This window comes from Lichenostomus cassidix, chromosome 26 (genome assembly GCF_008360975.1).
Source record: "Lichenostomus cassidix isolate B80296 chromosome 26, HeHo_3.0, whole genome shotgun sequence".
Classification (NCBI taxonomy): domain Eukaryota; kingdom Metazoa; phylum Chordata; class Aves; order Passeriformes; family Meliphagidae; genus Lichenostomus; species Lichenostomus cassidix.
In genome coordinates this window covers 1,829,519-1,854,397 of record NC_139506.1, presented here as the reverse complement: position 1 = coordinate 1,854,397, position 24,879 = coordinate 1,829,519, and the positions used below count along the sequence as shown (strand labels likewise).

General features: G+C 56.6%; 1 protein-coding gene across 3 annotated transcripts; it reads right to left on the bottom strand.

Annotated features, from left to right (window-relative positions):
* Window positions 1-1,303: 1,303 nt before the first annotated feature.
* Window positions 1,304-24,120, bottom strand: KCNC4 (potassium voltage-gated channel subfamily C member 4). 3 transcript variants are annotated; one of them, XM_085082837.1, is made up of 5 exons: window positions 23,812-24,117; window positions 21,246-21,992; window positions 15,682-16,618; window positions 14,125-14,310; window positions 1,304-2,283 (listed from the first exon to the last, which is right to left on the bottom strand). In XM_085082837.1, the coding sequence occupies exons 1-5, from the start codon at window positions 23,977-23,979 to the stop codon at window positions 2,222-2,224; spliced, it is 2,100 nt and encodes a 699-aa protein (XP_084938963.1). In that variant the 5' UTR covers window positions 23,980-24,117; the 3' UTR covers window positions 1,304-2,221. The 3 variants fall into 3 exon arrangements, with proteins under 3 accessions (XP_084938963.1, XP_084938962.1, XP_084938964.1); XM_085082836.1 differs by lacking the exon at window positions 1,304-2,283 and adding an exon at window positions 8,139-8,707 and having other exon boundaries at window positions 23,812-24,120; XM_085082838.1 differs by lacking the exons at window positions 1,304-2,283; window positions 23,812-24,117 and adding exons at window positions 8,139-8,707; window positions 22,882-23,121.
* Window positions 24,121-24,879: the final 759 nt, after the last annotated feature.

The window sequence follows — 24,879 nt, the reverse complement described above, 5'->3', positions numbered from 1 at the left end:
AGGTGAGGTGCCAGCTGTGCCCCAAGATCTGCAGGTGAGGTGTCAGCTGTGCCCCAAGATCTCCAGGTGAGGTGCCAGCTGTGCCCCAAGATCTGCAGGTGAGGTGTCAGCTGAGCCCCAAGATCTCCAGGTGAGGTGTTAGCTGTGCCCCAAGATCTCCAGGTGAGGTGTCAGCTGTGCCCCAAGAACTCCAGGTGAGGTGTCAGGTGTCAGCTGTGCCCCCAACCCATGGCAGCAGTGATTTGGAGCACCCAGAGCTGTGCCAGGTCTCTGGGGTTCTCCAAGGGCTCTCTCTGGGCCTGGGGGTTAGAGCCCCAAAAGGGTGTGTAATATGAACTGTGGAGTCAGGAATGAGGTCAGGGTGGTCCCACAGGACCATCCCACTCACCCCATCATGGTGTTCCCTCTGAGGGCCCAGGATGGCCCTGCAGGGATCCAACGATGCTGCTGTGTCCCCTCTGTGTCCCCTCTGATGGTCAGAGTGGGCAGAGCCTGTGCCAGCTCTGCAGAGCCTTTCCCCTTTCCCCAGTGAGGGATGTCACATGGGTGATTCTGCCGTGGGTTTCCAGTGTGATCTCCACTCCAAGCTGTGTGAGAAGGTGAGGAGCTCAGCCACAGCATGGAATCACAGAATCTCAGACTGGTTTGGGTTGGAAGGGACCTTAAAGTTCACCCAGTGCCACCCCTGCCTTGGCAGGGACACCTCCCACTATCCCAGGTTGCTCCAAGCTCCATCCAGCCTGGCCTTGGACACTTGCAGGGAACCAGGGGCAGCCACAGCTTCTCTGGGCACCCTGTGCCAGGGCCTGCCCACCCTCACAATTTCTTCCCAGTACTGAACTTAAATTTCCCCTTTTTTGGCTTGAAGCCATTCCCCTTGTCTGGCCACTCCAGTTCCTGATGAACAGTCCTCCTCTGTCTTCCCTAAAGCCCCTCCCGACCCTGGAAGGTGCTCTGAGGTCTCCACACAACCTTCTCTTCTCCAGGCTGAACAGCCCCAACTCTCCCATCCTGTCTGCACAGGGGAGGTGCTCCAGTCCCTTTCTCAGCTTCATGGGATGCTCTGGACTTGCTCCAGCAGTTCCATGTCCTTATGCTGTGGGCAGCAGGCCTGGGTGCAGCATTCCAGCTGGGATCTGGGGAGAGCAGAGCAGGGAGGAAGAATCCCCTCCCTCGAGCTGATCCAGGTGACATCCAGGCAATGCCATGGCCAAATTCCCATTCCTACTGCCAGGGACACCCGGGGGGACAGAACTCTGTGGGCAGGGGGGGAGCTGGAGGTAAGGAAGGAGGGAGGCAGGAGGGTAGGGGAGCTGACTCAGCTCATGGATGTCTTTATTGAACTCTACACGTCGGACAGGCATGCGAACAGGACAGACGGAGACAGGAGTAGTATTGCCTTGGTCACAGAGACATGAGCAGCGGTGGAAGGACCCTGACCCCTCCAGGCCAGCCGGGCTCCCCCACCTCGGTCACCTATTGCTTCCCATCCCCATCCCTGCCCCCCAGCCGCCCCGCCCGTCCCCCCGGCCCCCTGGGAGGGGCGATGGTGGCACCTGGAGTGGCCTTTGGCACCCCGCAGGAGGGTTCCCGGTGGCCGTGTGGCCATGGAGGGGTCAGAGCACGGGCGGAGGTGTCCCGGTGAGCAGCTGGATCTCCGGAGGTGGGGTGAGGTGCAGCCGAAAGCGTGGGCGAGGGGAGGGGCAGCCCGGGGGTGCTGGGCAGCGTGGCCGGGGCGAGGTGGCACCAGGACGGGCAGTGGGACTGTCCCCAACCTCCCTGCCGGCCCTGCTGCTCTGCGGCTCCTCTCGGGGGGACCCAGATCCAACACCCTGGGGATGGAGCTGGAAGGAAAGCTCCTTGGGAAGAGGAGCTTTGGGAAGGAAAGCTCCTCGGGAAGAGCATCCCTTGGCCCTGGGGACAGCATCCTGGAGGAGTGCATGTCCCAGCCTTGGGGACAGCATCCCTCAGCCCTGGGGAGAGCATCTCCCGTGGCAAGAGCATCCCTTGGCCCCAGGAAGAGCATTTCCCATGGGAAGAGCATCCCTCGGCCCCAGGGAGAGCATCCCTGGAGGAATGCATGTCCCAGCCTTAGGGAAAGCATCCCTGGGCTTTGGGGAGAGCATCCCTGGGGGAATGCATGGTTTAGCCTCAGGAAGAGCATCCCTGTCCCTCGGGGAGAGCATCCCTCACCAGGGCTCTGCCTGCATCCAGCCGGGGCTCAGGAGAAGGTGACCACCTCACCCTGGGGGTAACTGGAAGCGAGGGTGTCCTGGCAGGAATCTGCAATTGAAAACAGAAATATTAAATGTGGTATTTGATGCTGCTGCCATGAACTGTTTGGGGAGGAAGAGGGGAGGTAAAGAGCTTCCAGGGGACCCTGACTTTGTAGGATGCAGAAGGCAGAGTAACCACAAAGTGAAATGGCCTCTTCCAGAGGGATAAAATGCTGATGTTGCATCAGTAAGTCAGGGGAAAATGGTTTTAAAAAGCTCCAGAATGGTGCCAGCGATGGAGATTTGGGAAATGATTCTCCAAGAGAAAGCAGGTGTGGAGTCAGGGCGATTTAGAGGTAAAAATGAAAAGCAGGGGGAAAACGTCATCCTCACCATATCCCTCTCAACCTTCTCCTCCCAGAAAGCTGCTCTTGCCCAAAACTCCCCGAGCCAACCCCAAGCCAGATGTCCCAAAGCCAAGCCTGGTGCATTAATCCCACAGTGTTTTTTCTTCTCCCTCTCTCCCTCCCGTTTGTTACCATTGAATTAATTATCATTGATTGGAGCTCTGAGTCACCCCACGCCTCTCCCCATGTGCCAGGGCCCTGTTTGCAGGCGAGGGGAGACAGCGCCTGATCCACCCGAGAAACCACGGAATTTTGCTTCAAATCTCACCCCCAGCTCCTGCTCATCAGTCTGACCCAGCTGCCTCCCCTGCAGACCCAACACAGCTCCCAAAATTCCTCCTTTCCCACCAAATAAAGGTCTCATTCTCTGCCGAGCATCACCGCACAGCCCGGGTGAGCAATGCCCAAGCGTGGAGGATTTTCAGACCTCACATCCCATAAAAACCCTTGGGATTAAATGGCAGGAGAGCTCCCCACCTCCCCAGACAAAATAATTTGGGGACTCAACATCATCCCCCTGCAGCGATTTGGGGACCAGCAGTGCCCATGCATGAAGCAGCTGCTAAAAACGATCTCAGCTCCTGCTTCAATCACTCCTGCGAGCAGCTAAAAGCCCTTGGCAGAGCTCGTGTCCTGCTAGAAACACTCCCCATCAGGTCGATTGATTTACCAGGGGCACGACTTGGCTTTTAACTCCCATCTCCTCCTCCCCATTCAAAGCCATTTGGTGTGTTAGCTCGAGACCTGCTGCCCGCAGCCCCCAGGGACCTGCCTTGGAAAGCAGCTTCCCAGCCTCGGGAAAAAAATTAGCACGACTAAAAATAAATAACAACAGCCCAGATTTTTAATTGTTTTTGTCCCTCGGACAAAGCCACCACGAGAAAACAGCCCACCTGCCTTGGTTTATTGGTTCCAGCTCCTTCCTCAAGCCTATTTTTGGGTGCAGATCTGCCACCAACGTCCCTAGGGTGCTGCCCTGGGCAGGGCAGGAGGTTTGGCACAGCCTGGCACAGCCCAGCTCCAAATCCCCCCAGGGTTTGCTGTGGAAATCACCCCAAATTTCCCTGCATGGGGAGCTCACCCAGTGCCGCCCTCCTGCTATGAGAACTTCCTCAAAGCCACAAAGTGCTGCCTGCAGGGGCTGCCAGCCCCCAGCTGTGCCAGCACAGTGTTTGGGTAGGTCCTACCCTAACTCTGCTCTGCTCTGAGCAGCCCTGAGGAGGAGGATTTGGGGCTGTTGGGGGATGAGCAGCTCAGCATTCCTCAGCCACATGCACTGGACCCAGAATTCCCCAAGCCCTGGGCTGATCCTGCAAGGTGGGCAGCAGGAAAGGGGAAATTCTGCCCCTCTGCCTCCTCAGGTGAGAGCCAACCTGCAGAGCTGCCCCAGGAACAGCATCAGGAGGATGTGGAGCCCCTCTGGAGCCAGGCTGGGAGAGCTGGGGATGTTCATCTGGAGAAGAGAAGGCTTTGGGGAGACCTCAGAGCCCTTCCAGGGCCTAAAGAGGATCCAGGAGAGCTGGAGAGGGACTTTGGAGAAGGGGGATTGGCTTCCCACTGCTGGTGGGGCAGGGTTAGATGGGATATTGGGAAGGAATTCCTCCCTGTGAGGGTGGGCAGGCCCTGGCACAGGGTGCCCAGAGAAGCTGTGGCTGCCCCTGGATCCCTGGCAGTGTCCAAGGCCAGGCTGGACAGGGCTTGGAGCAGCCTGGGATGGTGGGAGGTGTCCCTGCCCATGGCAGGGGGTGAAATGGGATGGAATTTAAGGTTCCTTCCCAACCCAAACCACTCCCTGACTCTGCGATTGCTTTTTCACAGCCACCAGGACACATTCCCTGCCCACGCCTGTCCCACACAGGAGGAAGTGTGACCTTCTCCCCAGGAGTTCACCCAATCCTCTCCGAGCCTCCATTTACCTTTTCTGCGGGAAAAGCCTGAGGATCGATTGCCCGGGCGGAGGTAAGGAAGTAACAGACTGGGAGCTGGGAGGCTCCTATTTATAAGCTCAACTGCATCCTATTTTGCATCTGCCTCTGCTCTCCCTGTTCCTTGTCAGCACGGGCAAACCATGGGGTTGCTATTTATTTTCTGTTTTTCTTTATTGTCATCAAATAAGCAGCGAGGATTTTTCCTGGCAGAGCTGGGGAAGCCAGGAACAGGCTCCTTCTGGGTAGAGCAATTACTCTCTTGACATCTTCACCTCCTGCCCGGCTGCCTGACAGGCCTTTCTATTTTCTCAGCTCTCGCAGGCATCTCCTGAGAAACAGAGCAGTTGTTGCAACAATAAAAATTAATACTTTGCAAGCAACGCTGGATCGTGGGGCAGCCTCCTCGCAGAGCTGGACTCCGAGGCTTCCAGGAGGACAGGAGAAGGAAGGAGCTGATGCTGGAGAGGGGAAATGCTCCCAAATCCACACCAATCCAAAGGCTGGGCTGGTTTGGTTCCTTGCTCGGTGGCTTTGTGCAGCAGGGCTGGCTGGTCACAGGGGTTCTATCCCAAAGGTCACAGAGGTTCTATCCCAAAGGTCACAGGGGTTCTATCCAAAGGTCACAGGGGTTCTATCCCAAAGGTCACAGGGGTTCTATCCCAAAGGTCACAGGGGTTCTGTCCCAAAGGTCACAGAGGTTCTGTCCTTGTCCCAGAGCGCTGATCTGTGCTCCACAGTGGACAGACACACAGACAAAGGGATGCAAGGATTCCACCAGGGCAGCCTGATGTCACCCAGCAGCGTTCCAGGCCAGGCTGGACAGAGGTTGGACACCCTGGGACAGTGGAAGGTGGCCCTGCCCATGCCAGGGGTGACACTGGTGGCTTTAAGGTCCTTCCAACCCAAACCATTCCATGACTCCATGATCCCTGGTCCCATTCCCGCTGCTGAGCATCCCATGGAAGGCATCCCTGGCCCCACAGTGGGGACAGGGGACTGGGGCACTGAAGCTCTGTGTGGCCTCACCCTGCTGGGCACCCTGCTGTCCACAGGTGAGGGACACACCTAACACACAGTGCTCATCCCTGTATTCCTGCTCAATCCCAGCAATTCACCGGGAATGTGACCCAACAGCCCACCAGGAGCCTCTCCTATCCCCTCTGGGATGTGGACAGTCACTGCACAGCCCTTGGTGTTATTTTTCATAAATGCCATTTCAGGGCTTGGACAGGGGCAGCCGGACTCCTGCGGATTTATTCCATTTTTTGGGAATAAATCCAACAACTTTCTCCCAGTACCTTTTGCCTGGGCTGGAATGTGAACTCCTCCCAGATCCCTAAACACAGATATTCGGGGGAAGTATCGTATATTCCTGATCTATTCTTATCCTATTCTCCAGGCAGCCAATTTTGGCCACTGTTTGAGATAAAACCTGGGCTCCAGAGATATTTAGAGGTCTGCTCTGACCCACTACAGCTCCTCTTCTAATCTTACCCAGCGATTAACCCCTGCTAAGTCACCCCCAAAACCAACCCAGACCCCACCTAAAAATAACAACAAGCTGTTTTCTCCCTCCTGCATCCCCCAAATCGCCGTTCAGAAGCAGGCAGGGAGGAAGAGGCAGAAGATGCTCTGGGTTTTTCAGCAGTTTGGTGCCTCCCACTGAAATCCCTCCGTCTCCCTTTCGGGGCTGGGTTGTTTTAGAGGAGCTTTTTGCATATTAGTCATCCCTTCTCTGGTTGCATAACGCCCCAGCTAAAAATTGCATCCTGCCGGCTCTGTGGCAGCTCTGCCCAGCACTCCCTGCTCTGGAGGGGATGAGATTTTGGGGTCCACCAAAGGTTTTCCACCCTGGTGTTGGGATGTCTCTGAGCAGGGAAAGGCAAGGATGGGATCTGCTGAGATTGTGGCTGCTCTGGGTTTGATCCTCTGCCTCCAAGAGACTCAAACTCCAAAGGCTGAGCATCTTCAGCTGGTTTTTCTGCAAGGGACAGAGTTTCATAGCTGGATCGTCCCCACAGTCAGCACATGACCTTGGATAAATCATTTATGATCCAGAGACCACTGAAATCCTGGAGGGTGACCTTCCCTCTGGCAGGGGCTGGGGATATTCCAGCTCCTCCTGCTTCCCGAGGGAAGGATGAGCCAGAAAAGCACCAGCTGCTGTTCCCCTTTGCCCAGTTCATGGAATTTTGGGTGATTCGTGAACCTGCCCTGTCACCCCATCCGTTTGCTGTGGGAACAGAGTGAACTATGGAAATCCAGGAAATGCAGCTGCACCACCAACACACTGCCCCAGGTGCTGCTGGTGAGGGGAGGAAGGAAGGAAGGAAGGAAGGAAGGAGGGAAGGAGGGAAGGAGGGAAGGAGGGAAGGAGGGAAGGAGGGAAGGAGGGAAGGAGGGAAGGAAGGAAGGAAGGAAGGAAGGAAGGAAGGAAGGAAGGAAGGAAGGAAGGAAGGAAGGAAGGAAGGAAGGAAGGAAGGAAGGAAGGAAGGAAGGAAGGAAGGAAGGAAGGAAGGAAGGAAGGAAGGAAGGAAGGAAGGAAGGTAGGTTGGTTTGGACATGTGCTGACTGCTCCTCCTGGCAGCTCCTTCTCCACACCAAGGGAAACTGAGGCAGGGGGAGCCTGGAGTGGAGCAGGAGGGTCCTGGCTGTGGGATCTGCCAAAATCCATCCCAGCTTCTTTCAGGTGCAGGAACCATGCAATCACAGAATCCTTAAAGTTGGGAAAGACTTCCCGAGATCATCAAATCCAGCCTGTGAGCAGCCTTTCCCCACAGCACTCCTCCCTCCACAGCATTCCCTGTCCCCATTTGGCCATGATGGAGGGAAAGCTCTGAGGGCCTTGGACCCCAGAAAAGCTCTTGGGGTTCTTTTTTCTTTAAACACACCCAAATCTAAGTTCTGCTCCCCAGAAAGTCCCTGGGCTTCAGCCCTAGCTTGCTCAGAGTGAGGACAGAGGCCGAGAGAGCACCAAGGGGATTCAAGGCTGGACCCCCAAACCAGCTCCTTGCAGCCACCCAAGATCCAGAAGTCACCCCAGATCCAAAAGGGGACACTGAGCTGGACAGAACCAGAAATGAACCAGAGCTCAGGGACGGAAGGGGTTGTTCTAGCTCAGGAAGACACCTGAGATAGTTCCAAATCATCCCAAAAACCAATCCCTGTGAGCAAACACCAGCAGTGCACCAGGGAGTTGGACTCTCCAGCCTCACCCTTGCAGGGATGGGGAGGGCCTGGTTCAAACCCAGCTCCTTCCCACGGGGAATGTTCTGCCCCAAGGATTCATCCCCCATCCATTTCAGCGTTGTTTTGCCTCAGATTTCTCACTTTCCTGCTATTCAACACCAGCAGCAGCTTTCCCAGGGACTCTTATTCCTCTTCCCACCACTTGCCAGCTCTTCTTCATCCCTATCTATTATCCTACCCTCTCCCAAGGCCCTTCAGCCTCCACAGCATCCCAAGGCTGGTTTCCAAGGCCCTCAGGCCCATCCCTGAGGTGTGATGGAGAAGCAGACAAAATCTGGGAAAGAACAAGTCAGATTCAGGCAGAAAAAGGCACAAAACAAGAGGGGAACCACTGCTGGGCAGGGAATAGAGGTTTATTCATCTGTTGCCTCCAGAAACTTGAGGCTGAATTTAAAAAAAAACCAAAACCAAAATAAAACCTAAAATTATATGAACTCAGCCATTTCCAGCACAATGAGATATAATTTCATGAGTCAACTTGTCCTCCTGGTGTTTCCACCACCCTTCAGCCCAAGGCACACTGCCCACGGGAGGGAGGGCTCGACACCAGAGGGAATTGCAGGGGTTGGCCTGGTTTATTTAGGATGAATGAGGTTTGAAGGAGAGGAGAAGCACCCCAACACCTACTCCAGGGGCTGTCCATACACATGGACAGCAGGCAAGGTCAGTGGAGATGTGACAGATCCTGCAGCCAGGGCAGGGCGAGCTGGAGAGGATCAGAACCAGCTGGGATGGAGATGTCCCACCTCCTGTGGGCTGGAGGGACACCCAGGGCACAGCGAGGTCCTTTAGAGGATGGAGGGGACAGGAGAGCAGGGCTGCTGCAGGGAGCAGGGGGAGCTGCAGCGGGACGCCAAGCCCCCAGCAGATCCTGCTATGCTGCCCAGGCTCCGCGATTTTCCACAGCCTCGGGGGAAAAACAGACAGGTTAGAGCCCAGCAGCCTCCTGCCCATGATGCCTGAAGCATGTTTAGCTTTTGTTCTCCGTGTGTTTGTTGCTTTGGTGCAGTTCTGGCACCTTTAGCCAAAACAATCCCCTCTGAGTGGAAATCCAAGGATACTTTCTCTGCCTCAGAGCCCCAAAATATGTAAACAACAGTGAATTGGGGGCAGCAGGCTTGGGGTGGTTGACGTAATCACCTGAAGCTGTAATTGGAGAATTAAGGCCCAATATGCTAAATAGACAGAATCTTTAAAATGTGAAGACCTCATGACTCTTTGAGGGTCAATTTTTGTGTGCGGCCTCCCGAGTAGGCTTTATTTGCCCTCAATGTACCCAAGGCCTTTAATAAATTTCTCTGCTTTTTATCCTCCTAATTTTATCTTGGCCTCTGCTTTAGGCATCACCCAAGGCTGGGGAAGCTGGGAGCACCAGGCTGAGCATTTCCCAGCCCCACACCCCAAAAAACCCCTGCAAAAATTCAGGAAGGGCTTTCTGAGGACAGCCAGGCTCCCCTGGATCCTCCAGACCTTCCCACTCCCTCCGCCGAGCAGCGCCGGCCAAATCCAGGACTCGAGAGACATCAGTGAGGAGACCAAACTGCTCCTGTAGGGTGTGGGGTTTTGTTTCCCAAATTGCTCTGAATGAGGAATGAGTCTGGGGATTTTGTGGGCTGAAGCAGATGGGGAAAAGCAGCAGAACTCAAACAAATATGGGATTGGGAAGGAGTGATTCCCCCAGCTCTGGTTTTTTACACCCCTGTAGCTGCAAGCTGCTGCTGACACCTTTCTGTGTGGAAAGGAGCAGGTAGAAGTGCTCACTATTTCCCAAAAGAAATTGCATTAAAGAGCAAATATTTCTATTTCTTTAAGCACAGGGACTCTTCACACTCCCCCCAAAAGCCAGGAATTTCTCCAGCTTTTCTTGAAAAAGCAACAGCCGGAAGAAATGTCCTCACAGGTCAAAACCCCACTTTTCTTGCTGCAAAGACACGAAGTATTTGCACTGAAAATTGGATTTTTAGGTCCACAAAGCACCGCTGTCAAGGATGAGTCTGTTCCCTGCATCTGCTGCCAAAATATGGAAAACTAATGATGCTCCAGCCGCGATGAGCCCAAAGTCCCAGCGCCTGGATCTTCCCTGAGAGCACCAGGGTGAGCAAAGCCAGCCAAGCCTGAGGTTTCCCGAGGCACCAGCGAGTTCCAGGGAAAGTGAAGCCATGGAAGTGAGTGTGTGGGGAGAGAGGGGGGAGGAGGCTCCTGACAGCAGAAAAACAAGGTGATGGATGAGCCCTCTGGCAGTGCCAGGCTGGAATCCCTCCCTGTCCTGCCCCGGGAGCTCGTGGAGCATCTTTGGGTTCTGCTGTGCTGCTGCTGGCCTGGCTGGGCTGCCTGGGGCTTGGATCACAGCAGAGCACTCACAGCATCACCATCCCCACCCCAGGGCGTGCTGAGGCAGGAGCATCACCTGGAACAAGCTGCAGACCACTCCCTCTTCAAATCTGGCTGTTATCCCCTTTTTATATTTTTTCCCAGCCCCAGCAGGGATTGTTCAACCCCTTCTCACCTCTCAGCCCCCCGAGGAGACCCAGCTGGCTCCAGGGGACAGAGGGACATCTGCCTGAACCTGCTGCTGGCTCCAGCAAAGCTTTGCCCGTGCCTGCAGTGGAAGTAGGAACAGCAGGCCTGAGGAGAAGAGCAATTTCCTTATTTACTTCTTGGCACAGATCCACACAGCGAGCGAGGAGCACAGTCCTGAGCTGGGGGGAGATGGGAGAGTTCTCCACCCACAGCAGCTGAGGCAAAGACCCTCCTGCTCCCCACAACACCCAAAAAACTGCATCAGGCTCATCCTTCCTTCCCCTTGCTCTTTTCCCTGTGAGTGCTGAGGCTCTTTGAGGAGCTTTTCTCTGCCACCCTGGGCCGTGTGTGGGAAGAGCCGTGCTGAGATCCAAGCAGTCCCTGAAGACTTGGGGTAACCCTGAATTCAGCACCCAAACAGCACCAGTGGGGCAGGAAGTGTTATGGGGTTGGGGTTTGCTGGGAGATGCCAGCAGTGCAGACTGCTGGGGCGGTTTGTGGGGAGGCTGTTTGCCTCTCGCTCCAAATTCTTACCAGAATCAGGGTCAGAATCACACTGCTCACTTGCATTAAGTTTCAAGCCTCATTTTGGGGCAGAACTTCATGAAGATGGTTGATTTCCCCAGGGAGCTCAGCAATGGGACACCAAGGCAAATCTGCCCCAAGCCCAACACTTCATTCTCTCCATCAATTTATCCCAAGGCACACTGGCAGGAGCACCTGGGAAGGAGCTCAAACTCTGTCCCTCGAGCCTGTCATTGTGTCCCACTACACCCAGGCCCAGGTGCCACCTCAGAGTGAACCCACAATGAACAAGGGGATTGTGCTCTGCTAATTGCCACAGTTGATTAACTGAGCTGGTGTCCCAGTAACTCGCCCTGGGGCTACCCAGAGTCACTGGGATTGCTTTAGGAAGGGGTTTGCTGCCAGTAAAAGTGCACTGTGTGACCCCAGGGTGGCTCTGCCTGCTCCCCGCAGGAGCTCAGCTGGGATGGGGGAAAGCAGGGAGGCAGCAAAGCCCAGGAATGTCCTGGTGTTGGGGACAGAGGCCTGGCACTCAGCTCGTGTGGCATTGTGTCCCCATAGTCCTCACTGCCCCCAGCCAGCACCTCCAGGGGAAGCTCACGTGGGCATTCCCAGCTGGACCCTGAGAGCTCAGGCCGTGTGAGAGTCATGGCCCTGCACTGGCAGTGAGAAACAGGGAAAATCAGCTGCACAATGCTCTGCGGAGCCAAAAATCCCTGCTGTGCCGTGTTAATGGGCTGATAAAGGAGGTGGAGTTTTTAAGAAACACCTACATGTGGCACTTGGGGACATGGGTCAGTGGGGGAAGGTTGGACTCGCAGAACTCTTTCCCAACCCCAGTGATTCTGTGGTTCCATCTGAACCAATCTCACTGGCTGGACTCATCCTGCCTCCATCTCCCTCCATCTGAGAAGAGGACAGGACTTGTCCTAAGCCAGTGCCATGCCAAGGTTCCTGCACCCAGCAGGACACATTTTTGGGAGCTGCTGAGGGGAGATAAGGGCTCTGAAGCCATCCCTGGCAGCCAGGGAGCAAAGCAATGCTGCTGGAAGCAGCCACGGGAACAAGAAACACATTCCACATGGGAATCCACAGCAATCCAGCTCAGTCTTCTCCAGGCTCAGGTCCAAGGGGTGCTGGGCAGGGGCAACTCTTCTCTTTGAGCTTCCCCAACCCCTGGAGTTGGGGTTAAACCCCAGTGGATGCCAAGATCTGCTGCTTATTCCCAACCCAGCTCCATCTCCTGATTCCACAGCTTGTACAGACACCAGTACCTGTCCCAGGATCTGACAGATGGCCATCAGAGAGTCGGGCTCAGAACCAAGCTCATCTCAATTTGCAGAGCTGCCAACATCCCAGTAGCAGAACAAACAGCCTCAGCAGGAGATAAATCAGGACTGAGGCAAGAGGCGCCTCTGCGGCTCCCAATGGCTCCTGGCTGGAGGCTGCTTTGCCCCCTGGTCATCTCTGGTCATCTCTGGTCATCTCTGGTCACCCCTGACCTCCCAGGACAGCCTCCCACCAAAGCCCAAGAAGGACACAGATCCTGAGGTTTCCTCTTCCCAGAAGGTCTCAAGCACCTCTGGAGCCCCTCTAGACACCAGATCCAGCTTTCTCCAGGTGCAACATCATTCCAGCCCCGTGGGAGTGAATGACCTGTGCACACCTTCTATTTTAAAGTGTAAAAAGCACTCTGACATTTGCAGGGAAGACACCAGGACACCCCAAGAGCAATCACCAAAGTGCTCTTTCCAAGAGCTGCAAGGACAGAAACCTCCTGGTCTCCTGCAATGCAGTGATGGGATTTGGGAGTGAGGGAAAGCAGCTCTGGGTTCCCAGCTCTTAGGGCTGCTCCACTTCTCCTGGCTTCAGTGGGACCAGACTCAAATGCTTCAGCTGAAGCATTTTGACTTCAGCATTTTCTAAGGAGGAAGATCAGCACAGGCTTTCATCTCTCTCCTCCATCCCTTCCAGTTCAGCATCTCCCCTCCCAGTCTGGAGCTGGACTAAAGCCCTCTCTCCTCTCCACATTAACAGGCATTAAGAAAAGAGACCAACTTCACAGGAAAAGGCACTTCCAGGAAAAAACATGAAGCATTTCAAGCAGGTATTTGATGGTACCCCAAGGATGAGCAAAGCTTTTCCCATTTGTTCTCTTTCCAAGGCTGAGCAGCAATGCCAAAGGGAATCCTTGATTTCCCAGGAGGAAACAACCAATTCACTTCTCCTACAGATAAATCTGATTGCCCCCAAACACCTCCCTGCTTCCCATCCAGTTTGTACCAAAAACTTCCAAAAGTAACAAACCCTTGAGGCTCTCCAAAGCACCAACAGGTCTTGGGGAGCAGCTGGGAGATGCAGCACATCTCCTGCCTGGCCAAAGCCCCCAGGCACCATTCCCCGGGAGCAATGGGCATCACTTGGTACCAGGGAGGTAGAAATAGGTCAGCTCTGCAGCCACAGCATCCCACACCACCCTGGACACACAAAACACTGAACAGCTGGAAAACTGAGCTGTGCCCTAAGAATTATCCCAGCAACCGAGGCTGCAGCTGGATTTTGTGGCACTGGATTTACCCTCTCTGGGGCTGCAGTGCTGCGAGATGGGCAGAGGAGCAGAGAAGGCTGGGACCAAGCTGAAGAAGATTTTGTTTTGTCATGGGAAGAAGAGTTTTGTGTTTTCCTGACTCATCTCCCCCTCTGTTTCTCATGGAAAACCTCAACACTTAGCACAGCTCCCATTCCAAACCCAGAGGAGCCTTTCTGGCAGCCCGGAGCTGCTGGCAAGGCAGCACTTGACACATCGCAGCTCCCCACGCTCGAACCCACTGAAAGCCACCGGAGGGGAGGGGAGAGGAAAAGACTCCGGATCTTTTTTCCTACTGAAAACCTTTGGTCACCTTCATCACAATCTCACCATGTCCCCAGGAGTGATACCCCACTCACACCACCTGGAGATGAGTGGTTGAAACCCAGGGAGAAGAGGTGGAGGGGCAGAGGGTGGAGCACTCTGTCCCCAGGGAGGGCAGTGCAGCCAGCTTGGGGTCACAGACCCCAAATGGGGGTGACTGGCGAGGAGAAAACAAAATGTGGAGCCAGAGATGTGGTGGATGGAGGTGAAGCAGATGGAGAGGCAGGAAGATGTGGGTTTGGGGAGCAGAGAAGAGCCTGGCAGGTGATGGAGATGAACACTGCGCCACTGTCCTGGACTGACCCACAAACTCCACTCACCTCCACCTCCCCCTCCCCGCCAGGCCCAGCTCACACCTCCAGCCATACCTTTCTGGATGCCTCCATCTGCTGCACAGGAGAAGTCCCCCGTGGCCAGCAGGAAGCACGTGGAGGATTTCTTGTTCTTGTCCCGGGTGCTGGAGCGCCGCATCGGCCGCTTCTCCTCGTCCGCCGGCGACAGCGGCTGCTCCTCGTCCGACAGCACCACGTTGGCCTCGCCGTTCTGCTTGGAGTCTGCAGGGAGGTGGCAGAGAGCCATCAGCAGGTGACAGTCCCCCAGGAGAAGGCGCCCAGGGTGGCCAGAAGGGGTTGGTCAGACGGTGCAAGGAAGCAGAAGAGCAGGTTGCAGGTGGTCCAGAGCAATGCCACCAATTCAGGTGCTGAGCCCAGCCTGGATGCACTCATTAGAGCAGCCAGGGGAGCAGGACAAAGACAGATATCATCCCAAGCAGCTCTAGTCCTGCTCAGGGTTATAAAATCTGTGTGAAGTCAAAGCTGGGGATGAAACACCCCAGGTTTTTGAGATCCACCCACCTAATTGGAAGGAATCAGCTCTCCAAAATTCACACTGCTGAGGAATGCACTGCTCAGGGCAGTGGGAAGTGCTAATTTCTGTCCCCTGGCTCCCTGGGTTGCTGGTAGAAGATGTTCTGCCACTTGAAGGCCTGGCCTGAGCTCCTGGCTCTCACTGCTCCCCACTGCCAGGGCTCCTGGGGCAGATGGGGTTTGTAGGCATGCGGAAAAAGGAGATTTATCAAGGAAAAGAGCTGTCTGGGGCACCCCGAGCTCCCAGTTTCCCCCGCAGGGGAAGGACCATCACTGTTAAACACATGTGGCCAGATGTGCAGCTGCTGACCTCAGTGCTGGTGCAGAACACAACCCCACCATGGTGCCTCCTGTTCCAGACACTCCAGAGGTGCCACAGGCAGCAAACCAGGACAAAAGGGGCAGAGCAGCCACCATGGCCAGCACTGATAGTGGGGCAGGTCAGTGCAGACCCTCAAAGTTAGCCCAAGGGATGGTGCCCACAGCTGGGGCTGTGCCTTCTCCTGATTCCTCCAAAGGAAAGACTGGCCAATCCCCAAACCTCAGCTCAGTGCATGAGAGGAAAAAAGAGATGTCCAGGGAGTGGTTTTGCTCAGGATTTGGAGCAGCAGCGCAGGGATTCTGTCTGCTGGAAGACGAATGAGGAGGTGGGGTCAAACCCCAGGGAATGTCAGTGGATTTATCAATTTTGGTGAAGGCTGCCCTGATTTGTGTTAGGAGGAAGCAAAGGAAAAATCTCTCCCAAGGGCATGACCAGGCTAATATGGGAGTCAGGCAAGTGACCTTGCCTCTGTCACTGTGAGGGAGAGGAGGGCTAGGCAGGGGCACCTTGAAACCCAGCGTGGTGAGTTGTTCTGTCCATTAGGAGGGAAGGATGTGGCCCTTGGAAGAGCAGCATGTGGCCTTCCACCCTGCCAGGAGGGGGATTTGCCCTGCCATGCCCTGCTCTCACCCACCCAGAGCTGGAGGCCACATCCTGCACCATCCCCAGGGACTCTGGGGGACCAAAACCCTTCCCAGAGGTCTCCCCCTCCCTCAGCCCCACATTTGGGGTCTCACCTGACCGTTTCCGCTCAGTCGCCCCCTCCTCTACCGCCAACGGGCAGGTGTCGCTCTGGGTGCTATTCCTGGGAGAGTTTTCCTCGGATTTGCCGTAGGTAGGGGAGTCCAGCGGGGCCGGACGGGGTATATGCTTTTTCTTCTTCTTTGGCAGCTTCTGCTTGGCCATGGCCAACGAATAGTACATCCCAAAGTTATTGACGATGACCGGCACGGGCATGGCGATGGTCAGCACTCCGGCCAGGGCGCACAGGGCGCCCACCACCATCCCAGACCAGGTCTTGGGGTACATGTCACCGTAGCCCAGGGTCGTCATGGTGACCACAGCCCACCAGAAGCCGATGGGGATGTTCTTAAAGTGAGTGTGGTCGCTGCCGGTGGGGTCGGACGTTTTGGCTCCGATCCGCTCGGCGTAGTAGATCATGGTGGCGAAAATCAAGACCCCCAAGGCGAGGAAGATGATGAGGAGCAGGAATTCGTTTGTGCTGGCCCGGAGGGTGTGGCCCAACACCCGGAGACCCACGAAGTGCCGCGTCAGCTTGAAGATCCGCAGGATCCGGACGAAGCGCACCACCCGCAGGAAGCCCAGCACGTCCCGGGCGGCTTTGGAGGACAAGCCACTGAGACCCACCTCCAGGTAGAAGGGCAAGATGGCCACGAAGTCAATGATGTTGAGCAGGTTTTTAATGAAGAGGAGCTTATCTGGGCAGCAGATGATGCGGACCAGGAACTCGAGGGTGAACCAGAGCACGCAGACCCCTTCGATGTAGGTGAGGATGGGCTCCGTCTCCACCTTGTGGGTCAGCAGCACCGTCGTGGTGTTGCCAACCACCAGGGTCTCCGTCACGTTGACGTCGATGTTGAAGGCCTCGTGCGTCTCCAGGCAGAAGGTTGTGATGGAGACCAGGATGAAGAAAAGCGAGGCGAAAGCGACCACCTGCAAAAGTCGAAATTATACAGGCTGTGAGCTGATGTGGGGCAACCTCTGCTGTTTGGAGGAGCTCAGAACACCCCAGATGCTGCCATCCTCTGCCCCAAGACCAAGTCTCCACCCTTCACCCACGTCTGATTTCTTGTAATGACTAGCAAGTCAGTCAGGCAGCCTTGGCCTCAGATAGTTCACAGTTCTTAAGAGAGAAGGAATCTCTCTTACCTATCTGTAAAGTTATTCACATGACAAATAATTCCTTGGTGGGACTTTCCATTTTATCTCACCATAGATAATAGTCATATTTTCTGCTTCAGAGGCAGGGAGAAAGTTGCAGAACTGAACAGAGGAGACCTTGCCAGATTAAAAAGGTAGAATACACCCAACAGGTGGCTAAGGTTTTAAAAATTATTGGAGCTTTAGATATTTATTATTTAAATAAGTACTGTAAACAGCATGACAAAGCCGGGTGGAGAATGGGAAGGAGTCCCTGGACCAATCCAGTGAGTTAACAGCAAACCTCAGTGCCTGGGGCCATCAGTCCAGAACCTTTCTCCAGGTGCTATGATCTGCACAGGAGAAGTGTGCTGAGCTCCAGCTGGGCCTGGAGACATGCCAGGAATGGCAGTGGTGGGGATGAAGGGGAACTGGGACAGCCTGGGACTGGAGCAATCTTCCACTGGGAACAGACATGAAAAGGGAATTTTGACAGGACAATTCAAAGAGCTTTCCCCCCATTCATCAGAAACCCCTCCATATGCCTGGTTCACACTGTTCCCAGCCGTGAGCTTTGGGGTGTGGATGTGTCAGAGATGTCCTTCCACCCCCTCCCTGAGGGTCAGTGCTGGGTGATGTGGTGGGTGATGGACAGAAGGTTCAGGACTCAGAGGGCAGGGCAAGGAGAGGAGCATGCAGAGCTCTGCCTCCTGCTGATGCCTGGACCTGGTGACACTGGGATGTTCCCATTTCTCCGCTCTGCCCGAGCAGTGAGACCTCTGTCCCCTCCATGTCACCTCCTCCTCCTCCCTTGTGCTCACCTGATATGAGTGAGGAGGGGCCAGCAGCAGGACGTGCTGCTAAGAAGTCACAGGCTGTGTCCCAGAGGACCACCTTGGTGTGCTCCCACCCATCCTGCTCAGCTCCCTCCCTCCCCCATTACCTGGAGCATCCATTTCCAAGAGCCACCCCCCCAAAAAAAGCCTCTGAGCAGAAAAACTCCTATTCTGCCTTCCTCCAGCACAAAAGCACAGTGGCTTTGGCTTCTCAGGAGCTTCCCAGGAGCTTCCCAGGAGCTGCAGCCACCGAGCAGGATGTGACCTTTTGCTGTCAAAGCCACCCAGGCAGCTGCGCTCGGCAGAGCCGCTCCGTGATGCTGCTCCAGGCGGCAGCCCCGATCCTGGCTGGAGTGAATCAGCAGCAGAGACAGCCTGAGTCACGCTGGAGAAACACCCAGCCCTGGACCTGTGCTGGCAGCCCTGAGCCTGCCAGGAGCACCCCTCAGGGGTGTCCCCAAGGGCAGCCCCGTGTGGGTTTGGTACAGCGAGCATCAGCCTTCCCAGAGTTTGGTGTGAAGTGTAAATCAGGCATGAATTGATGGAGAAACCTCTGGAAGAGGATTTGCCTGCCCCAAATCCTTGGGATGGGATGAGATGCTCCTCACCCCTCAGTCAGATCCCTCTGAACCACACACCAGATGTGGCTCCAAAGGCGGATCAGCTTTGTGCAATTTGGGAAGCAAATCCAACAAAAAGTGGGATCTTACAGCAAGGCCAGCTTAACCAGACAAGTGTCTCTGCACAGGGGTGGCACAGCCAAAATAATCCGCTTTTCAGCTGAGGGCTGAGTCACGTTCCTGAGCTTCCCTGGGTGGGGAATCTTGGGAAAAACCTGAAGAGTAAAAATTTAGACTTAAAGCAAAGCAGGAAGAAAAGAATCAGCCAGGAAGGGAGTGAGACCGTGAGAACACTCGGGTAATGAAGCAGCCCTGCTGCTGAGTGTGAGGTGAGGCCTGATTTAGCCCAAGGAGCAAAATCAGCCTCTAAAAATAGAAGAGTCAGGTTCACAGCCAGTGCCAACCATCGTGTCCCCTCCAGAGTGCTGCTCCAGTTCTGTGTCTGACCCAAGATGTGTCACCTCAGCTGCAGTCTCTGCTCCAAACTCGAGTTCTTTTCCAAAAATAAAATAAAATAAAATAAAATCTATTTTAAAATAAAATAAAATCTAAGTTTAAACCCAGCACTACCAATACACACCAGAACTCCCACCAAACAAATCCTTCAGAACCTGTTGACGTTCTACACAATCTTGACCTGCACTCAACAGCTTGAGACAGGTGCTTCCAAAAATTCCATCACCCTACTGGGGTCACTAGCCTGAAAGTCCCCATGGAAGTGAGGTCAGGACTCTCCAAGTTGGTCTGCAAAGGGGAAAAATAATGAGGAGCTGCAAGTAAGAAGAGTTTGGAAGTAGAGATAAAATCACAGCCAGGGAGGAAAAGTGGAGGAAAAGTGTTAAACTCCAGCTGGGACAGCAGTTGCAGCAGGGAGCAAATATTCCCTGAGTGGACTAGACTGAGGAGCCAGGGATGCCATGGGCATCGATGGTACATGGAAAATGGGCTAAAAACAAGGGTGAGATTTCCAACCACGCGCTCACACGGCTGCCAGCTCAGGAGGAGAAGTGCTGGAGGGAGGGAAAGACGGAAATAACCAGGAGCCAACTGAGTCAGGGCCTGAGGGGCTGCTCTGTGGAGAGGAGGAGAGAGGACCAGAGAAATTCAGCTCTCGAGACTCTTAGTCACTGCTGCCACACAGAGAGTGCATGGACAGCCTGGGACTGCTGCTTCCCAAGGTTTGGCACATTCCCTGCAGCCAGCAGCACCCCCTGGGCTCTGCAAAGGAAGGGAGAGACCCCAAAATGCGACAATATTGAAGAAATCCCAACCACTGCAAACCTCAACCACCCCAAAAGGCCAGGGCAGCACCAGGAATGTCATACTGACGGAGATGCTCATGAATCCTGCAGCATCCTAGTGCTGGATGGTGACTGCAGCCACGAGCTGGGTGGCTCACTGGAGTTTGTTGCCTTCCTCTGTGCCTCAGTTTCCCCTTCTGCCAGAGCAGTTCTCCTAAGCTATGGCAAAAGTACACTGGTATTTTCTCCTGTTACCTCTGGAAGTTGATGGTTCCCATAGCACTGCTGAGCTGAACATTTATCTGGAGCAGTGAGAAGGAGGCAAGGAGCTCCCAGTACAAACTGGTCTCACTCCAGCCCCAGTCAGGCCTCAGTCACAACCATCTCTGCTCCCTCCAATACATTCCTCCTGCTAAAGCCTTTCCAGGAGCAGCTCAGCACACAGGAAAAGCAGAACTAAATAACACCAGGGGAAAAAATGAGTTGAATTATTGTGCTTGGGTTTATTTTTAATATTGTTTAATTTTTTATTTGGAGCTTTGCACCACTCAGAGCTTCTCTCCAAGGTAAAGAGCCCTCAGAGATGGGCAAAGGAGCAGGTACCCTTTTAAAATCAGTTCAGCTCTTGCTGCCCGAGCATCCTCTGCATGTGTGCTGCTCTAAGCTTTGCTGCAAAAACACCTCCTTGCCAAACTGACCCCTGCCCTGCTCGTGGGTGTGAAATGCCTGCAGAATTTCTTACCATTGATGGGGTTTTTTTTTACACCTCTAAATGCATCCAGAATTCATCTCGGTCCCAACTGCCTGTCTGTGTGTGTGCAGCACATTTATAAGCTGGGCGTGCCAGGGGCTGGGTGGGCACGGTGGGTGTCGGGGGGTCGGTGGGCAGAGCTTTGGGGATGATCTACGAGGAGCTGGGAGAGGAGGAACATGCGCAGAGTGGTGCCTGAGCGCGGGGCTGGGAGCCTGGAGATGCGCCTGGTTTGGGGGATACATCCCAGGTGCCCGTGGGTAGGGACTGCTGGAATGCCCAGGGAGGGTGGCACCGAGGTCCCTCGTGTGGGGTCACTCGGTATGTGGCTGTGCTCACGTGGGCACACAGCCAGTCCTGGGGCCCTGGGGGGCTGTGGGTGATCCTGGACCTGCTGATGGACTCCACGTGCTGTGTTATGGGGGTGGCACCGGCACCCGGTGGGGACACGGGGACAGGAGGGACACTTTGGGGCTGCAGCTCCTGCAGATATGGAGTGTGAGCTGCTTGGGGACAACCATGAGGATCCCATTTGCATTAGGACCTGACCCCCAGCCCTGACTCGCACTCCACACTCGAGCTGTTAAATGTGGGTTTTGGCATCGTGCAGCCCAGCAAGAGGAACCCAAACATCCTATCCTAGAGCATCCTGAAACTCTGCCAGGAGCCAGCCCTGCCAAGGGCAATCCCTCATCTCTGTGTGCCCAGGAGGTGCCCAGGGAGCACTCGAGGGCACAAAGGGGACAGGGACTGGGTTTGTCCCTGGGTGTGATGAGTTGGGAGGGGATTGTGAGCCAATGGAAGAGGATGGGAGATGGCCAACATGCCCCACAGTAGGAGTGGGACAGTTATGGTGGACAGCTCATGGAACCCACCAGGAAAGTCAGTCTTGCCCACAGGGATGGAGAGGTGAAAACACAACCCCATCACAGCCCCATCCCACCTCCCCACCGGCACGTCCCGGGAGCTTACCCTTGCCGCCTTGGACGAGTAGGGATCCTCAAAGAGCGCCCACATCTTGGGCTGCCAATTCCTGCAGCAGCCACCCCCTCCAGCAGCCCCCGCCGCCCCTGGGGGCCTGTCATCCATGCCCAGCCGCTGAAGGGCCATCTCCCTGCCCCCCTCCTCCTCGGGCTCCTCTCCACCTGCCCCTCCGCCAGGCTCGGGGCTCTCGAAGATGTCCAGGGCCTCTTCGGCGTCGCGGTGCTGGCGGTAGGTCATCCAGCAGCAGGGCTCCACGTCCGTCTCGTCGATGCCCCAGTAGGTCAGCTCCTCCTCGAAGAGCGGCCCGCAGATGTCCGCGGGGCAGTGCAGCTTGCCCGTGCGGTAGTAGTTGAGCACGTAGGAGAAGATCCCGGGGTGGCGGTCGAAGAAGAACTCGTTGCTTTTGCCGTCAAAGTCAAAGTTGCTCTGGGCGTCGGGGTCGGCCAGCCAGGCCAGGCGGGTGCCCGGCAAAGTCCGCAGGGTGCTCTTGTAGGTCTCATGCCGGGTGCCCCCTACGTTGATGGTGATCTTGTCCGACTCTTCCCCTTTGCCCATCTCTTCCTTCAGGCATGTTTTGGAGGGTGGTTTGTTCCCAGACTTGCGTCCACGGTAGGAGGAGACACACACCGAGCTGATCATAGATTTCGGTGGATGGGAGATGCCCGCTGCACGCACCCTTCCTCCGGGCGAGGAGCTGGGGTTCGGCGGAGGCGGGAGAAGGGGACGGAGATGGGACTGGGGAGGGGAAAAGGGGGGCTCAGGCTCGGCTCTGGCCTCGGGGGGAGCACACTGGAGCCGCGCCGGACACCGCTGGCTGCCGGGGGACAGTAGGGGAGGCTGCAACCTCCACCCCCTCCAAAGCCAACCCCCCCCAAAATAAAACCGCCCTAAACCGGGAGCCAGCCCAGCCCCGCCGGGCAGCAACAAGTGCGGGATGGAGGGGCCAGCAGCGGGCGGGGGGGTGCTGCGGCCGGGGGGGATGCGGGCCCGGCCGGGAGGATGCTGGCGGAGGGATGGGGGGAGGCTGAGCCCCGCCGGGCGCTGTGTCCCCCCCTCCCGGTACCTGCAGCCAGGCGCGGGGGGGCCCCGCCGCCCGCCCCTCCCGCTCCGGCGGCTCCGCGCTCCCTCCGCCCCCCCCGGGCCGGGCTCGGGGAGGCGGCGGCGGCCGGGGGGCTCTTCCCCGCTTCCCGGCGGGGAGAAGGGGGGATGGATGCGCCCTCTCCGCCTCCCCTCCCGCTCCCCCTCCCCGGGGGGGCCCCGTTCACGCGGGCCCGGGCCGGGGGGGCCTGTTGCGCCCCGGTGGTGCCTCCCCGCGGGGCTCGGCGCGGGGGAGGCGGCGGGAGCGGCCGCGGGGCTCGGCGGGGCTTTTATAGGGCTGAGAGCGAGCGGTGGGGTTACGGGAAGCGGCGCCGCCCCGCCGGGGGGCAGGGGACCCCCCGCCCCTGCACCCAGCCCCACATTCCCCCCGGCGCTCCCCCGCCGCTGCCCTCCCTCTCATCCCCGCATCCATCCCTCCCTCCTTCCCTCCATCCTCCCATCCCTCCATCCATCCCTCCATCCCCTCCACCCCCAGCCCAGCCCTCCGCCTACCCCCGGGTCCCCCGCGCCCCCCGCACCGGCTCACCTCCCCGCGGAGCCCGACGCGCCGGTGAGGGTCTCGGGGGCTCGGTGTCAGCGAGGAGTGAACCCCGGACACCCCAGCTCCGCTTCGCGCCGGAGGGGAAATGCAGCCCAGAGCTGCCTGCGGATCTGGAGCCAGCTCTTGGCAGAGGCTCCCGCAGATCCCATCCCTCCCTGGCTCGCAATCCCTCGCTCACCGAGAGGTCAGGAGAGACCGACCCCCGGGCCGGTGGGGAGCTGGGAGGCTGCGCTCAGCGCTGACCCCCCTTCCCTCCCACCACCCTCCCCGAGCATCTCTCCGCCCTGTTTCGGCTCCTGCGTGAGAGATGCCCCTTTCCCGCAGCGGCCGCCGGGGCTCGGGGTACCCACCACCCCAACCCTCTGGCCCTTTCCCCCAAGCCCCCCTCCCTGGCGAGCTCCTGGACCCCCTACACCGGGGTGCTGATGGTGCTCAGCCTCGTCTCTTGGGGCTGGGGAGGAGGTGAAGACCTGCGGTGCCCCAGGGCCGAGGCTGTCACCCAGGTGAAGAGCCCAGGGACTCATCCTGCCAGCACTGTTTACTTCTGCGCTGGCACTGCTGGTGCTGCTGCACTGGGGGGGTTGGGGGTGTTCTGGGGTCACAGAAGGGATCCCAGCCCAGCACAGGCCTGTTATTGGGGTGAGGGCTCATCCAGGAGGGTCAGCGCTTGGATAAGGGAGTTCTTGGTGCAGGGCAAGGGGACATGGAGTGGGGGATGCTGCCTCAGCACCCCTCTCTGCACCTCCCTGGGCTGTGTGGTGCACTCTCCCCCCAGCCGATCTCCTCCGCACCCCCTACCCAGGTTGGTCCCCGCAGTGATGCACCCCCAAAATCCAGGAGGCATTCGGGGTGGCGGGGGGGAAACACTCCACCCCAAAAAACCCACGAGGCACGAGAGCCACGCTCGAATCTTACCACCAAGAAAGCCCTGCTCCAAGTGTGGCTGCAACTCCGCAGCTGCCAGGGCCGGATCCTGAGCGGGTGCAGGCTGCCGTGGCTCCACACCCAAACCACCCGGAGCTGCACCAGCGGGAGAGCCTGGAGCCCGAGGGAAAACCGTGCTGGAAAAATCGAGCCTTGCATCACCGGCCAGGCATCGCAGCTCAGCTCCTCATCGTCGTAATGCGAGTTTGGCCAGGAGGAAGGAAAGCTGCGACCTGATGCTAATATTTTATCTGTCGACTTTCATCCCGCCAGGAAGAGCTTCGTGCACCCAAGCGCGGCCGTTCCTGGGGTGGGAGGAGGTGGCCAAGCAGACAAATGAGTTGTTTCTGGGGAAGGAAGAGATCTTTTAGCCAGCAACACCCGCCCAAAGCTGTCTGCTCTCTAAATATGCCTTTGGATTTTTAATGTCCATGGGAAGGGGAAAAAAAAAAAAAAAGGAAAGAGAGAAAATGGAAAGAGCTGGATGAATAAGGGCCTGTTTGGAGCAAAAAGGAATCAGTTCTGCAGGGAGCTCCTGCAAGGCTCGAGGCATCTCAGATAACATCCAGGCGAAGGATGGAATGAAGAGCAGGACCTGGAGGATCTCGAGGAGGATTAGCTCCAGCCTGGAGAGCCACAGCCCTTGGGTGGGTCCTGAGGACACAGTTAGGGGTCTCTGGGTCCCCCCGATGGTCTTTTCCCCCGACGCAGCACAGCCCCCTGAGCCTGGCCCATGTCCAGCACATCAGACACGTCCCCAGAGGTGGGGAGGGACTGCACTACAGCCCCGAGGGTGCTCAGAGGGCTGGGTGGCCTCACAGAGAGGCTGGGGACATGCTGAGGTCCCTCAAGGTCTCTGTCTATGGTGGGATAGAGGAGGAGGCTGCACTGCGTCAGTTTAGGGAGAGACAATCTTATTTTGGTGTAGAAATGGGCAAACCAACCTCTGCAGGTCCTTCCAGCCCAGAAGTCTGTTCATGAATGGTACATTGTCCTCAGGAACCCCTGGATGCTCCAAACAAGGTCTCTGCCCTCTTCCCATCTGTTTTTGGTGGGACA

What these genes read in the sequence shown, in the direction of transcription:
- KCNC4 (XM_085082836.1), bottom strand. Translation starts at nt 23,979, where the DNA reads ATGCAAGGCTCGATTTTTCCAGCACGGTTTTCCCTCGGGCTCCAGGCT. An exon ending in GGAGCAGGGCTTTCTTGGTG is followed by an intron (nt 21,993 to 23,811) that starts GTAAGATTCGAG and finishes TCCCCTCCCCAG; the next exon opens with TCCCATCTCCGTCCCCTTCT. An exon ending in ACTCGTCCAAGGCGGCAAGG is followed by an intron (nt 16,619 to 21,245) that starts GTAAGCTCCCGG and finishes CGACTTTTGCAG; the next exon opens with GTGGTCGCTTTCGCCTCGCT.